The sequence below is a fragment of the Terrapene carolina genome, unplaced genomic scaffold (assembly GCF_002925995.2).
Source record: "Terrapene carolina triunguis isolate 2854851 unplaced genomic scaffold, T_m_triunguis-2.0 Scaffold42, whole genome shotgun sequence".
Classification (NCBI taxonomy): Eukaryota; Metazoa; Chordata; order Testudines; family Emydidae; genus Terrapene; species Terrapene triunguis.
In genome coordinates, this window is record NW_020664393.1 from 11,278,670 (window position 1) to 11,293,209 (window position 14,540).

A 14,540-nucleotide genomic window follows, 5' to 3' on the forward strand; every position below is an offset into this window, starting at 1 on the left:
TCAGGGTGGAATTTTAAAAACTTCTAAATTCTTCCCTGATAGCCTTCTCATATATCGCTCGGAAGTAATGCAAGAACACATTGCTTGAGAGTAGAGCTGAGTGAATTGTGAAAAAAATTGTCACATGGATATTTGTTTAAATTTGAAAGCATATTTAGATTCAGCTTTTCCAGTTCTTGAGTTTAGCACCAAATGTTCAGCATGAATGCTCCAATATTCATCACAGTTGATTTTTGTGTTGCATATTTAATTCCAGAACTCTCCATTCCTGCTGAGTTAGTATTTACATAAAGGAAAAGAAACAATGCCACACAGGAAATTTTAAATTGTGGGTTGCAATTATTCACAACGAATTATTTAGGACTCATCTGTAGACCAAGAATTGTTTGCTGAAGGAATTAATAACTAACTTGAAATAATGAATATATTTGAGAATTTTACAACATGTTCATGGAAAAAACAGTAAGGAGAAAAAGGACAAGACTCATAGAATAATTATTAATTGTGGATTGATTATGCTCTCAGCTCTACACAAAAATTAACATCTCTAATGCTACAAAATAATTTTCTCAGGTCTATCAGTTATCAGTGTACAGTGTTGAACATTAATTAATATATCCTCATGAGTTTTCATTGGACATAACAAAACTTGATCGAGAAAACATCCCATACTCATCTACCATTCCTAAGAGACCTCTTTCACATTGTTAAGTAATGTAATTAAGATGGCTAAGGCCTTTGTTCGATGTCATTAGCATGTTTTTTTATAAGCTACTTACCAATGTGGTAAAGATATAATGATAGTATTCTGTCATCATTCCCATAGCTAAAGCCTAAAAAAAATAAACAAAAGATTAATATTTCTGAGGTCACATAACATTTTTTAATTGCACCTTTACAACAAATTAAAAAGCAAAAGTGGAACACTATTGGGAACAGACTATAAGGTAGGAATTATACTAAAATTAGGTCAAGCAAATCATTTCTTAATAGTTAGAACAGATTACTGACTATTAAAGGAATTTATGAACCAGATCTTCTGATAGAAAGATTATTACTATAATGTTTAGAGCTGTAATTGTGAAAGAGGCTTATAGTTCTACATATTAATGGAAGCATTAACTTGCCACACAAAATCTGAACTAAGAATGTTTTACTTCATTGTATTTATAATGTCTCCACTAAATAATAACCTAATAAGAAACACAATTCTACTTTGATTAACAATATTACTCAGTTAAAAACTAGTGTTAGCAAAATAAGTAGGATGTTGATTGATACACAGATAGACAGATCAACAGATCCAACTTTGGGCACTTTTACTATATTTCATTAGATGCCCTGCCCACAATCAGGTCTTGCAAAGTTTTCAAATTCCTCACAGAAAAGTGTCCTACACATCTTGTTTTATATTTTGCCATGTTGTCTCTCTCTAGCTCTTTTTTTTAAAAAAATCTTCTTTCTTCACTACACTATCTTCTATCTCTGGCCCCCATGTCTTCCAGGTACGGAGGGCATGGGGGAAGGGAGACACTAACTCTCTCCGTTCCCAGTTTTCTGTCTTCCTCACTTTTCCTCCTATGAGTGCACTTCTTTCTCCCCTCATCTCCCACAAGCCCTCGCTCAGAGTTTTCTTTCCTCACCGCCTCCATGCTACACTATTTCTGCTGGCTCCCTTGTTTATTCTCCTCCATTCTGTTCACTCCATCTCCACATTGTCTCCCTGCTCCTAGTCCTTTCTCTGTATTCCAATTTCTTTCACAAAGTTTCCTTCATCTTTTTCATTCTTTTTCACCATGTTGGGGCTTCCATATGCCTCTTTGTATTTATTTCTCATTCTCTAGCCCCATGGTCCTTTCATTTTGTTTCCTATCCATCCTCTTCCCCACCTCCACTCTCAATCCCTTCACTGTCCAAATCCGTCCACAGTTCTTTTCTTGGCCTTAATATAAACTCCCTACCTCCCCAGACTTTTGAATCCATTATATAGCCCAAACAATTTACCTCCCTTTCAACCTCTCTTCCCAAGGGAAAAAATGAACCTATGTTCACAAGGTGCTAGAACTAGGAGTACAAGGGGTGCTGCAGCACCCCCTGGCTTGAAGTGGTTTCCATTATATACAGGGTGTACTGTTCGGTTCAATGGCTCTCTGCACCCCCACTATACAAATTGTTCCAGCACCCCTGCCACATCCAGTTTATATGCAGGTTCTAATGTCTCTGCCCCACAAAGGCTTAAGCTTAGGACCAATCTCCTTCCTCCCCAGTGGCAGGCAATGTGGTTGTGTGTTGGGAGGGAAAAAGCTGCTACCTGCCCAAGTGCAGGCAGAGTCAATAGAAATCCTATTTTATTCCCTGTTGCAGGGTGCCTGAGGTGCTCATTTCCCAGCAGGGGAGCAGCCAGAACTACTCTCTCTTCTATCCCCCTGCATCAGCCAATGGGGCCACTTCTGAGCAGCTGCTGCGAAGAACTTCCTGCTCACAGAGAGGATGTGACTTCTGAGGGCTCTGGGAGCTACAGGGGAGACAATAAGAAGAGATGGTCTCCCCTACCAATTTCTTGCCTGCCACTGGCCTGAAAACCCACCTTGAATGTCACAGCGGAAAATGATATTGCTTGGCTGGCGTTTAGTAAGAGCATCTTTTAAAAAACATATATGTGTGTATGTGTGTTTACATGTAACCAGAACGTATTTGGCAAGGAGTCACCGAGAGACAATAAACGTGCAAACCCACAATGCCATTTTTACAGAGTCAATTTTCAGAGCAGAGCCTCACTCTTGGCAAAATACTAAGGTCAGCTGTTTAAAGGATCAGCAGTGCATGAAGTTAATGGCTTTAGCTGACTTTCTCCTTAATTGTCAAAAGTAAGGGGAATGAAAAACTCTAAAAAGTAGCAAACTTTTAAATGTAAAACCTGAAGTCTTATACAAGAATTTCTACTGCATATTCTGAGCAGAGTCACACTCTCAGTAGCTTGCTTACACTGTTTAAATTTGGTTAAAATAGTTTGGAATGGGAATCTTATGTTTGATAAATCCTCTCCTCTAATAAGTTAGTGAGAAGACAGGGGATAGAATGAAGATACACCTCATAAAATGTACAGGCCAGATTTTTGTTTTTGTTTTCTTTTTTGTTTTGTTTCATTTTTTTCCCTAGTCCCCTGTAGCACACATATATTTTTGCTGATACAGAATACTGTGAAAAGTCCAGTTTGCTTTTCACGTAGGAACTACCAGGAGCATCATCAATAATGCAATTTGATGGATTTATTGTTAAAGTTATTGGCTTTCAACTAGCATTAATATATCTTTTCTACTTAAATCTTTGTGGTCTGTGAATAATTAAACATGATTTTAGCTAGACCGCCAATATGAGAGTGGCTTGCACATAGAAGAAAATGAAGGGCAAAAGTTTCTTTCAATAGTAGAACAAAGTGCCACATTACTGAGAATCATAAAAGGCATTTGAATTAAGTCAGAATAAAGAAAGATCTGTATGTGCATGGGTTTTTCTAGCATATAGTGTCGATTCATTAACATGCTATACAACATTTCCGTAAAATATGAGATACGGTAGTTATAATTAGCTGATTACAAAAACCTACCCTAGATTAATTTTTATTTTCTCTCCAGACAAATGCATGTATTTTTATTAGAGGAGGGTGGGAAATAGTTTTTGTATCCCACAGGCATTTTCAAGGTTTCAATTTTTTTTCCATTCCCAAATTGTGACAAAAAGTCAAAAATTGAAAATTTTCATTAACCAATAATCCAAAAATAATTGTGGGTCAGGTCAACTGAAACCTTTCATATGGATAATTCCAACATGTTTCATTTCTATTCTGACTTGTTATTTTAATTTAATTTAATTTAATTTAATTTAATTTTGTGTTTGTGTGTGTGTATTAACTATAATTCTGAAAAGTCATTTTAAACCAAAACTCAAAACCTGTCATTTTAAAAGTGTCCAAATGGGACATTTCAACAAATTAAAAACTATTTTTCCAATATTTTTCAGATGAGAAGATACTTCTAAACTGACCCTTTACCACAAACAGTTTCGGGTTTGACAAATTGGCATTTTTCGACACAGAAATATTATGTAGGGAAATTCCTAACCAGTTCTAATTTTTATTAATGTAGATGAGGTAAAAATAAATGTGAATTAAAGTTGCTATTGAAAACTGTGAATTAATAGTGTAGGATTTTTCTTTTTGTTTCAGCTGTTTTTTTTTTTCCAATTCCAGTTTTTAACTTCAAGCTCATTAATACTCAAGGAGCTAATAGAGGAGGTATCTGAGCCTCTAGCTATTATCTTTGGAAAATCATGGGAGACAGGAGAGATTCCAGAAGACTGGAAAAGGGCAAATATAGTGCCCATCTATAAAAAGGGAAATAAAAACAACCCAGGAAACTACAGACCAGTTAGTTTAACTTCTGTGCCAGGGAAGATAATGGAGCAAGTAATTAAGGAAATCATCTGCAAACACTTGGAAGGTGGTAAGGTGATAGGGAACAGCCAGCATGGATTTGTAAAGAACAAATCATGTCAAACCAATCTGATTGCTTTCTTCGATAGGATAACGACTCTTGTGGATAAGGGAGAAGCTGTGGATGTGGTATACCTAGACTTTAGTAAGGCATTTGATATGGTCTCGCATGATATTCTTATCGACAAACTAGGCAAATACAATTTAGATGGGGCTACTATAAGGTGGGTGCATAACTGGCTGGATAACCGTACTCAGAGAGTTGTTATTAATGGTTCCCAATCCTGCTGGAAAGGCATAACGAGTGGGGTTCCGCAGGGGTCTGTTTTGGGACCGGCTCTGTTCAATATCTTCATTAACGACTTAGATATTGGTATAGAAAGTACGATTATTAAGTTTACGGATGATACCAAACTGGGAGGGATTGCAACTGCTTTGGAGGACAGGGTCATAATTCAAAATGATCTGGACAAATTGGAGAAATGGTCTGAGTTAAACAGGATGAAGTTTAACAAAGATAAATGCAAAGTGCTCCACTTAGGAAGAAAAAATCAGTTTCACACATACAAAATGGGAAGAGACCGTCTAGGAAGGAGTACGGCAGAAAGGGATCTAGGGGTTATAGTGGACCACAAGCTAAATATGAGTCAACAGTGTGATGCTGTTGCAAAAAAAGCAAACGTGATTCTGGGATGTATTAACAGGTGTGTTGTGAGCAAGACACGAGAAGTCATTCTTCCGCTCTACTCTGCTCTGGTTAGGCCTCAGCTGGAGTATTGTGTCCAGTTCTGGGCACCGCATTTCAAGAAAGATGTGGAGAAATTGGAAAGGGTCCAGAGAAGAGCAACAAGAATGATTAAAGGTCTTGAGAACATGACCTATGAAGGAAGGCTGAAAGAATTGGGTTTGTTTAGTTTGGAAAAGAGAAGACTGAGAGGGGACATGATAGCAGTTTTCAGGTATCTAAAAGGGTGTCATAAGGAGGAGGGAGAAAACTTGTTCACCTTAGCCTCTGAGGATAGAACAAGAAGCAATGGGCTTAAACTGCAGCAAGGGAGGTCTAGGTTGGACATTAGGAAAAAGTTCCTAACTGTCAGGGTGGTTAAACACTGGAATAAATTGCCTAGGGAGGTTGTGGAATCCCCATCTCTGGAGATATTTAAGAGTAGGTTAGATAAATGTCTATCAGGGATGGTCTAGACAGTATTTGGTCCTGCCATGCGGGCAGGGGACTGGACTCGATGACCTCTCGAGGTCCCTTCCAGTCCTAGAATCTATGAATCTATGAATATGATCAAATTATAAGCATTACCTCATTTTCTTGCTAAGTGGTGAAACCTCAGCACTGGGTACAACTAAGGAGTGCCTGTGTGCATTGGGAATTCTCATTCACCAAAACTATAGAGCAGCAATGGAGCTACTCAGAGACCACTACTGCAACCTCAGTGCTACCATACACCCTGAATGTGCTGCATCACCTTAGACAGGGAAGGAGGATAACTAGTACCCACTTCCCTGGCCCTCTCCCTAAAGAAGTTGGAGGATCTCAGTGGAGTACAACTGTGGAGCATACAGCTGGTGCAGAAAGTTTGGGCAAGCTCTTGTGAATTCTGCCATATGCTCCTTGCCTTCCCACCTGCACACAATGAAAATGCAGCAGTTTGACTATGTTCAGAGTCCTCTGCACTCATGGCAGAAAGGCAGAGAGAATTTGGCCCCTAAGAAAATACCCAAGGGAACTGACAATATGAGTAATTTTCTCAGCGGAACATATTAGTGTGCTCATCTGGTAAGGAAAAGAGAGATTTAATTTACCAACATACTCAAGTGGTTTGTCAAATCAATGCAAGGTTGAGTTTTCTATTATTGAAACACACTATTGGAATCCTATTCATTTGATTATGGAATATACTAAAATTAGAAGTCTAAATCAAAATTGTTCATTGTGCAGAATAACACTAAACAAACATTCTAAATTAGCTTTCTGTTCAGAGTGCCAGTCTATGACTGTAGAACCAACAGGACATTCATCATTATAAGATAATATAAACATTTTTCCAGATAACATTTGCCTCCAGAGACTTGTAAATAAAGCTCTTGCTCCATCCCAACCAAATAAAAGAAAAGTGCCTATCATTATAATCTCAGATAACATTAGCTCAGGAGGACTTGGTTGATTTTCCAGTAGAAAGAGCTCAGTAAAATTGACACACAATTTTAAAATCAGTTGAGACGTGTTCCTGTTATTTATTAGGAAATATACTAGGCCATCTGAAGTGATGTAGTGATTACCTGTTTTAAAATGCCTGCTGCCATTTCATGACTGCAGTCAAAGATCACATGGAACTCCTTGCCTCTTTTCATCTCCTTAAGTAAAGGCTTAGCATCCTTTGTGTCAGCTGGTAACTGACGGATTTTTAGTCTCAAGTTGTACCGTGATGGAGCCTTAATGAGCTCTTGTAATCGAATGAGGCCTTAAAGAAAATATGAAAGAGACAGGAAAGGAAAATTATTGAAACTAAAATGAAATGAACCTGGCAAGAGAAAATAGCTTATTACAAAATATTTGCAATTTCCTGATTTTTCCCCCTTCTTATGCGTACACTACAGTGTATATAAATTTGTGCTTAAAGAAATGTCTGGGCTCACATTGCTTTCTTGTCACAATTCTTTTTTCTTCATTAATATTAATAGACAGTAAGCAGCCTGAGTTAGGATTACCTTCAGGAATGAAGACAAATCTTCCTTTTGCATTTTCTTGAAACTATGATATTCCTCTCTAAAGAATATATATAATTATTCTAATTCAATTAAAGTAATATCCCAGACTAATAGTTTGTAATCATACTACTCATTCTCATGACTAATCTATCAGGTTTATATACACAGTTGTAGTTCATTACAGCACCATGGAACATTTTCACATAATCCACACCAGGCTACTAACAGATTTAATTTCTCTTTCTTAATTATACAATTAACAAGCAGCTTCAAAAGCACAGCAAAAAGGGGGTAGAATAAACAGTAGGCTCGTGCCACTTCATTCCTCTTTAACATACTACAAAACATTTTGAATTACTTATTCTCCACCCCACACTCTCCCTCCTCCCCTCCCCTCCCCCCCGCATGGAGTTACATACATGGAAATTTCTCAAAAATATTTTAGTTGAAATCAATGTGACAGTGCAGAGTTGGTTTACAGATCATTGGTCTGTGACCAATACTAAACCTCATGTTGTTTAACTCTATTGAAAATGACAGCGTAAAAGCAGCTCTTCCCTAAAGTAACAGTTCATTTCAGTGTTAGCAAGAAAGATGTATTCTTATGGGTAAACTTTCTCCCTGGCATGTGGAGAATTGGGTGTGCATAACTCACTGGCAGTAATGGCTGTTATATGCCATCAGTACTGCATATGTGATGCTTGGGACCAATTTTCCACCTACGGAACTCAATGAAAGTTCTGTCTTTGACTTCAGCTGGAGCAGGATCAGGCCCTAAAAGATACCTCCAATACCTGAAATTACCTACTTCCTTTCAAGATAGAGATATTAATGAGGAAGATTTATTATTATTCATGAAATGATGTTATCAGTCATGCATTATGATCATGTGTAGCTTAACACAGAACAAAAATATGAAAATTCACCTTAAAATTCTATGTAGATATTATGCAATAGCAGAAGCTATTTTACATTCATTTGACCTATGGAAAACTTTACAAAATGTTGTCCCTTGCCTATAGTTAGTGTGTTTTGATTGAATACTTCATGCAGCTAAGTGTTAAATAACAGTGTCAGAGGCAAAATACCATGTACTTTATTCCTCTTAATTTCTAAAACACAATTATTTTATCTGAAAAACTGAAAAACAATTTAACTTAGCATGAAACTGTATTATATTCTGAGTAAACCACTGGACAAAATTAAAGCTTTAACACGGGCTTAAAACATACCTCTTTTCATCATACTTAATTCTTTATTGCACTTTTTAAGTATATGTAAATAATACCCAGACCTCTGGTTCTTTGATCTTCATCCAAATAAATAACTGTCCTCCCAGAGAGACCCATGCATTTCTGCATGTAAATATCACCTTCTCCGTGCAGGAGATAGAATCAGTCACCTCTGTGGCACCATTTTCTCTTTTTCGGACACTGCAGAGAAATCTACATGGGGGCAGAACCACACTGGGGATGTTGCAGGCCATGGCCCAGGAGTAAGGCCACATCATTCTCCTGACACCCCTGCACAGATTACATGGAATAGGAAATACTGCCTAGTACTGCTGCTACCTTCTCCATTAATCCTTTCTGTGTTGGGACAACCCTTACAAGGAGTTCAGAAGGACAACTGCTGCAGGTGCAGAGGCCTTGGAAGCATGGCTCCACTGATGCCATGATGCCAGGCTGCAGGCTGGGATAAGCTCCCAAGACCCCAAACCCCATACAGGGCCACAAGGACTCTACAAAACTGTCCCTTTAACAACATATCCTTAGTAAGCAACTTAAAAAAAAACAATTAGAAACATTTTTCCTGCTAACATAACTCTAAATCATCTCTGATTTTAAAAATTCACCTTGCCAAGTCCAAAATATGGTTTAATTGGTTGTTCTACTTTGAAAAGGAAAGTAAACAAACTAAAATATTAAACATTGAAAGTGTTATTTTTCTGTGCTCAGTAATGAGTTTTCTTAATTTTTTTTTTTTTTTTTTTTTTTTTTTTACAAATTATCGTATTCCACATCCTTGGATACATATTTACACACTCAAATCAGCATTGCTGTATAAATTACATTGCATTGGTTTAGAAAATAGCCTGAGGCATGCTGGATGGCTCAGGAAACGTCATGAGACATAGAACCTTTTACATTTAGGTTTCTGGCTTGAATATGATCCAAAACAGTAGTTATGTGAATGCTTTAATATATGACCACTGATTAGTTGCCTTTGTGCAATGTATTCATGATCACAGTCAACTTCCGAGTGGACAGACTTCCAGCTCACAGAAACACCATTACATGCATTAGCACTCTTTCTGCAGAGATGCCATGTGCTGAATAGACAGGGAGACTGAACCACTACTCATAGTCCTTGCAGGTTAAGATACAGGGTAAGGATAGATGTGCTATACCTGATTTGGAGGTAAATAGCAGGTGTCAGGCCACAGGGTTGTAAAACCAGCACTTTTTACAATTAAAATTTAAGAAAAAACTTGGCTAAATACTTATTTACCTGACACGCTGTAATGACACCTAGAGCAAATGAATTAAATTATTTCTTTGTTGCATAAGTGGGTGTAACACAGCAACTTATTTAATGGCCTTGAATAAAGGAATAAGTTAGTTTAAAAACATATTTATTTTTTATTTAAATTTATAAATATCTCCTATGCAGTAAGCAGGGTTTTTTTCCCTCTCCTTTGGATCCACTTCTGCTTGCCAATACACACTTTCAGTACCCAATCAGGAAAACCAGACTGGACCTGCTACAGCATCCAAGTTGTCATCTATTTGTGGTAATGGATAAGAATCCTTTAATGTGACTTTATTTAGTTTTGCATAAACCACATAAAATCTGGTGCTGCCATCTTTTTTCTTAACCAGAATGATGGTTGAGGCCAAGAACTGCTTGAAGCTTTAATTATGCCTTCCTCAATTATGCTTTCCTCAATGGCCTGTAAGGCCTCTCCTCTTTTTGCTACTGGTAACCAGCGAGGTGGCTATTTTAATAGGCTGGCTTCCCCCAGTATCAGTCTTGTGCTGGACCAATGCATACAACCTATGTCTTTGTTGGATTGGGAGAACCTAACCAAACAGTCTAACCTGACTTAACCAAAAAGTCTCTTAGGGTATGTCTCTGGGCCCCTGCACTTTGCTGCCCAGCTCTATCTAAGAGTATTCCAACTTTGGGGCTCCAAGTTTGTGAGATTCTACGGATCCATGAAACTGACACCACACCTGTGCACCTGCAATCAGATGGGATGGTGCTAAGGTTCAACAGGCCTTTGGGGGGTTCAGCTGGCTACATTTGTATCCTGTTCCTTTTGATAGTTTATAGTAGAGCTGTCAAAGAAAGCAAAAGTGTAACCCAGTACTCCTAATGTTTAGGCATAAGCTAAGGATCCCAGCAAACATTATGTATAGTGTTCCTGAAGAGGAACAAAGATTTGAGTCATTTGGACTACGCAGAAACCATCTAATCCAAAACTGAAAAAAGCACATACCTTCCCTAGAGAAAATCTGAGGATAGCCTCTGGCAAAATGAAGCATCTATGACGTAGGTCATATGGGGAAACTTTTAAAAGAGGGGAGCTGGTCTGCTTCCACAATACTAGGAGAAAGAAGAGTAGAAAAGCTAGATAAAACCTAGGGAAGGACACTATACGGTACCAACCCAATTAGATGTACTGGATATAGTTGGGAGTTATCCATAAGGACCATCTGCAGAGATATCCGGGGACAGGATTTTAGCATAGTTGCCCAATAACTGATAATATAGCTTCGGCAACTGAGGCTGGAATGGTTCTGACAGAGATGAGTTCTCCATTAGAACAAAAGCCAGCCGGTTTCACTAAAACAATAGACATTCCTTGGGATCCCGAAATTCCAAGTGATTGATAGGAAGTCAGGCAGAGAGAGAGAACAAGTCCAAACAGGTTTTGATGGAAGTGAAATTAAGTTATGTTGGTGGTGTGAAACTGAAAAACACCATGTAACTAGTTACGCTTATGTCGCTTGTAATTTAAAAATTATTTATTTTCTTTCAGTTTTGGATTGATCATACAGGAACTCATCATTTTAGACTCCATTGAGATGATGGGCAGTGTGGATATGCTGGGGCTGGGTGAAACCTTGTTGATACTGGTGGCTGTGACAGCCACCCTTCATTCAGGACAAATGTAAAAAAGCATGTAAGCTTCCTTTATCAAATAGATAGCTCAAACAATAGGAGCCACCACCCAAAATAGAGGTGACATGCAAGGTGAAACAGGAGTTGAGCTATTTGGTGTAAAGGAGTTTCCCTAGAGACTCAATGCACATTCAGGGGGATGAATATTTGATGGAGCTATGTGGAGTGAGTGAGAGAAGGAGCAGAAATACCACAGAAGCACACAGCTAAGGCAACAAGGAAGCTCCAGAGACTGCTAGAGATGTACTTGTAGCATGACCCTGAGAAAAAGCTAAGAGAGGGAGCTTTTTGGTAGAGAGCTAGTTGAAAGAAATTTGGATCTGTAAGCAAATATGCTGTCTCCTGCTGTTTGATCCATACTGTGTTCAGGGAAACAGGACTTTATGTATTTTATTTACTGTCTTGAGTAGCTGATACAAAACTACTCAAGATAGTTTAGTCCCAAGCAGACTGCAAAGAGCTACAAAAGGATCTCACAAAACTGGGTGACTGGACAACAAAAAGGCAGATGAAATTCAATGTTGATAAATGCCAAGTAATGCACATTGGAAAACATAATCCAAACGATACATATAAAATGATGGGATCTAAATTAGCTGTTACCACTCCTAGACTAGACTTAGACTTTAAGGTCAGAAGGGACCATTATGATCATATAGTCTGACCTCCTGCACAACGCAGGCCATAGAATCTCACCCACCCACTCCTGTAATAACCCCCTAAACGATGTCTGAGCTATTGAAGTCCTCAAATCATGGCTTAAAGACTTCAAGTTGCAGAGAAACCTCCAGCAAGTGACCTGTGCCCCACACTTCAGATGAAGGCGAAAAACCCCCAGGGCCTCTGCCAATCTGCTCTGGAGAAAAATTCCTTCCCAACCCCAAATATGGCGATCAGTAAAACCCTGAGCCTGCAGGCAAGACTTACCAGCCAGATACCCAGGAAAGAATTCTCTGTAGTAACTCAGATCCCACCCCATCTAACATCCCATCACAGGCCATTGAGCATATTTACCGCTAATAGTCAAAGATCAACTAATTACCAAAATTAGGCTATCCCATCATACCATCTCCTCCATAAACTTATCAACTCAAGAAAGAGATCTTGGAGTCATTGTGGATAGTTCTCTGAAAACATCCACTCAATGAGCAGCAGCAGTCAAAAAAGCAAGCAGAATGTTGGGAATCATTAAGAAAGGGATAGATGATAAGACAGAAAATATCATATTGCCTCTATATAAATCCATGGTACGCCCACATCCTGAATACTGCGTGCAGATGTGGTTGCCCCATCTCAAAAAAGATATACTGGAACTGGAAAAGGTTCAGAAAAGGGCAACAAAAATTATTGCAGGTATGGAACAGTTTCCATATGAGGAGAGATTAATAAGATGGGGACTTTTCAACTTGGAAAAGAGACGACTAAGGCGGAATATGATAGAGGTCTATAAAATCATGACTCGTGTGGAGAAAGTAAATAAGGAAGTATTATTTACTCCTTCTCAAAACAAGAACTAGGGGTCACCATTTGAAATGAATAGGCAGGAGGTTTAAAACAAACAAAAGGAAGTATTTTTTCACACAATGCACAGTCAACCTGTGGAACTCCTTGCCAAAGGATGTTGTGAAGGCCAAGGCTATAACAGGGTTCAAAAAAAAGAACTAGATAAATTCATGGAGGATAGTTCCATCAATGGCCATTAGCCAGGATGGGCAGGGATGGCATCCCTAGCTTCTGTTTGCCAAAAGCTGGGAATGGGCGACAGGGGATATCCATGATGATTGCCCTGTTCTGTTTATTCCCTCTGTGGCACCTGGCATTGGCCACTGTTGGAAGGCAGGATACTGGGCTAAATGGGCCTTTGGTCTGACCCAGTATGGCCATTCTTACGTTCTTGTTTTCCTTGTAAAGAACCAGGATTGCATCAAAGAAATATCTGACTCCATCAACAATTTGTCTCCCTAACAGAAACCCACAAGATCCCAAATATTGGCTAACCGCTCGGTTCAAAAGGGGCAACAATACAAAAGAGTTAGCCCTGAATTACCCTGAACTACCCTCTCCTGATTGGTTGTGATCCCTCAAGTTAGGAAATGAATCAGTTGGTGGAGCAGTATAAGGAAAGTATAGCATAAGAATTGGTAATGCATATACATGCTATGGATAAATATATGACTTGTGGTTCCACAGCTGTCAGGACAGCATCTTTAATAAATACTAATCCCACCTTAACCATTTTTAATTAAAAATTAAGGCTATGACACAAACCAACAAATTACAGATATTTTAGAGTTGAGGCTGTTTGTTTTTTATCAGTGGTGCAAATTAAGAATGGAAACCCAGCTTCGCATTTTCATTTGATAGTTTCTGCTAGTTTATTTCAGTCATAAATTTCAAAGGCTGATCATCTACTCTGACCTCCTGTATTACACAGGCCATAGAACTTTCCCAGAATATTCTCCTTCACTTCCTGTCCTAAATTGCCATATGACATTGCTCCAGTGTGTGCTATTAAGCAGCTGTCGAGATGGCAGTTCAGTGGTTCAGGAAAAGATTCCCATAAATAGATAAAGGTAAAGTATTCATAGATTCTTTTGGAAAAAAAGCTGCCTTATAAATGTAAAATATTATATTAGAAGATGTTCAAGGGAAAAATTACAACTACCCCACTCAGAAATAGTAAAACATTAACAGCTACTTCCTTTCAAAGGAATTCAGAAGGAAATTTTTCATTGTCTCCTGAATAAGCACCATCAGTTGTGTTTATAAAACTCAACTGAATTATGTAGGCCACAAAACATGTTCCAGTGTACTAAACGGTTCACTTTGGTAGTCCACTGGGCCATAAGCTACAATAAATATTTGTTCTTCGCTGTTCAGACTTATAAAATAAATCCATGCTGGCACTAATTCAACAGTTTTCAGCTTGTAAGGCTCCCTGGGGAATGACTTTGAAGAGCAAAAATCTTTCACTAGCAGGAGCTGCTATCTCTTGCTTAGGATTTCAAGGATTCATCACTTTGTGGAAAATGAACAGCACAGAGAATTGAAGCTAAATCTGAAGGAGTAGCTCTCACTTCAGTTACCCTACAGCTCCTACTACAAAGAAAGGCTTCACAAAAGAATGATAATACAGTAC

The 14,540-nt window shown here is 38.4% G+C and overlaps 1 protein-coding gene across 2 annotated transcripts in view; it reads right to left on the reverse strand.

Annotated features, from left to right (window-relative positions):
- GRIK2 (glutamate ionotropic receptor kainate type subunit 2) overlaps positions 1 to 14,540 on the reverse strand; it is a 568,360-nt gene that overhangs the window by 351,537 nt on the left and 202,283 nt on the right. For both annotated transcript variants that reach the window (XM_024198431.1, XM_026652891.1), the window contains exons 4-5: positions 6,785 to 6,966; positions 780 to 833 (exon numbers count right to left, since the gene is read on the reverse strand). In XM_024198431.1, coding sequence (XP_024054199.1) covers positions 780 to 833; positions 6,785 to 6,966 — 236 coding nt within the window. The remainder of the gene's footprint in view (positions 1 to 779; positions 834 to 6,784; positions 6,967 to 14,540) is intronic.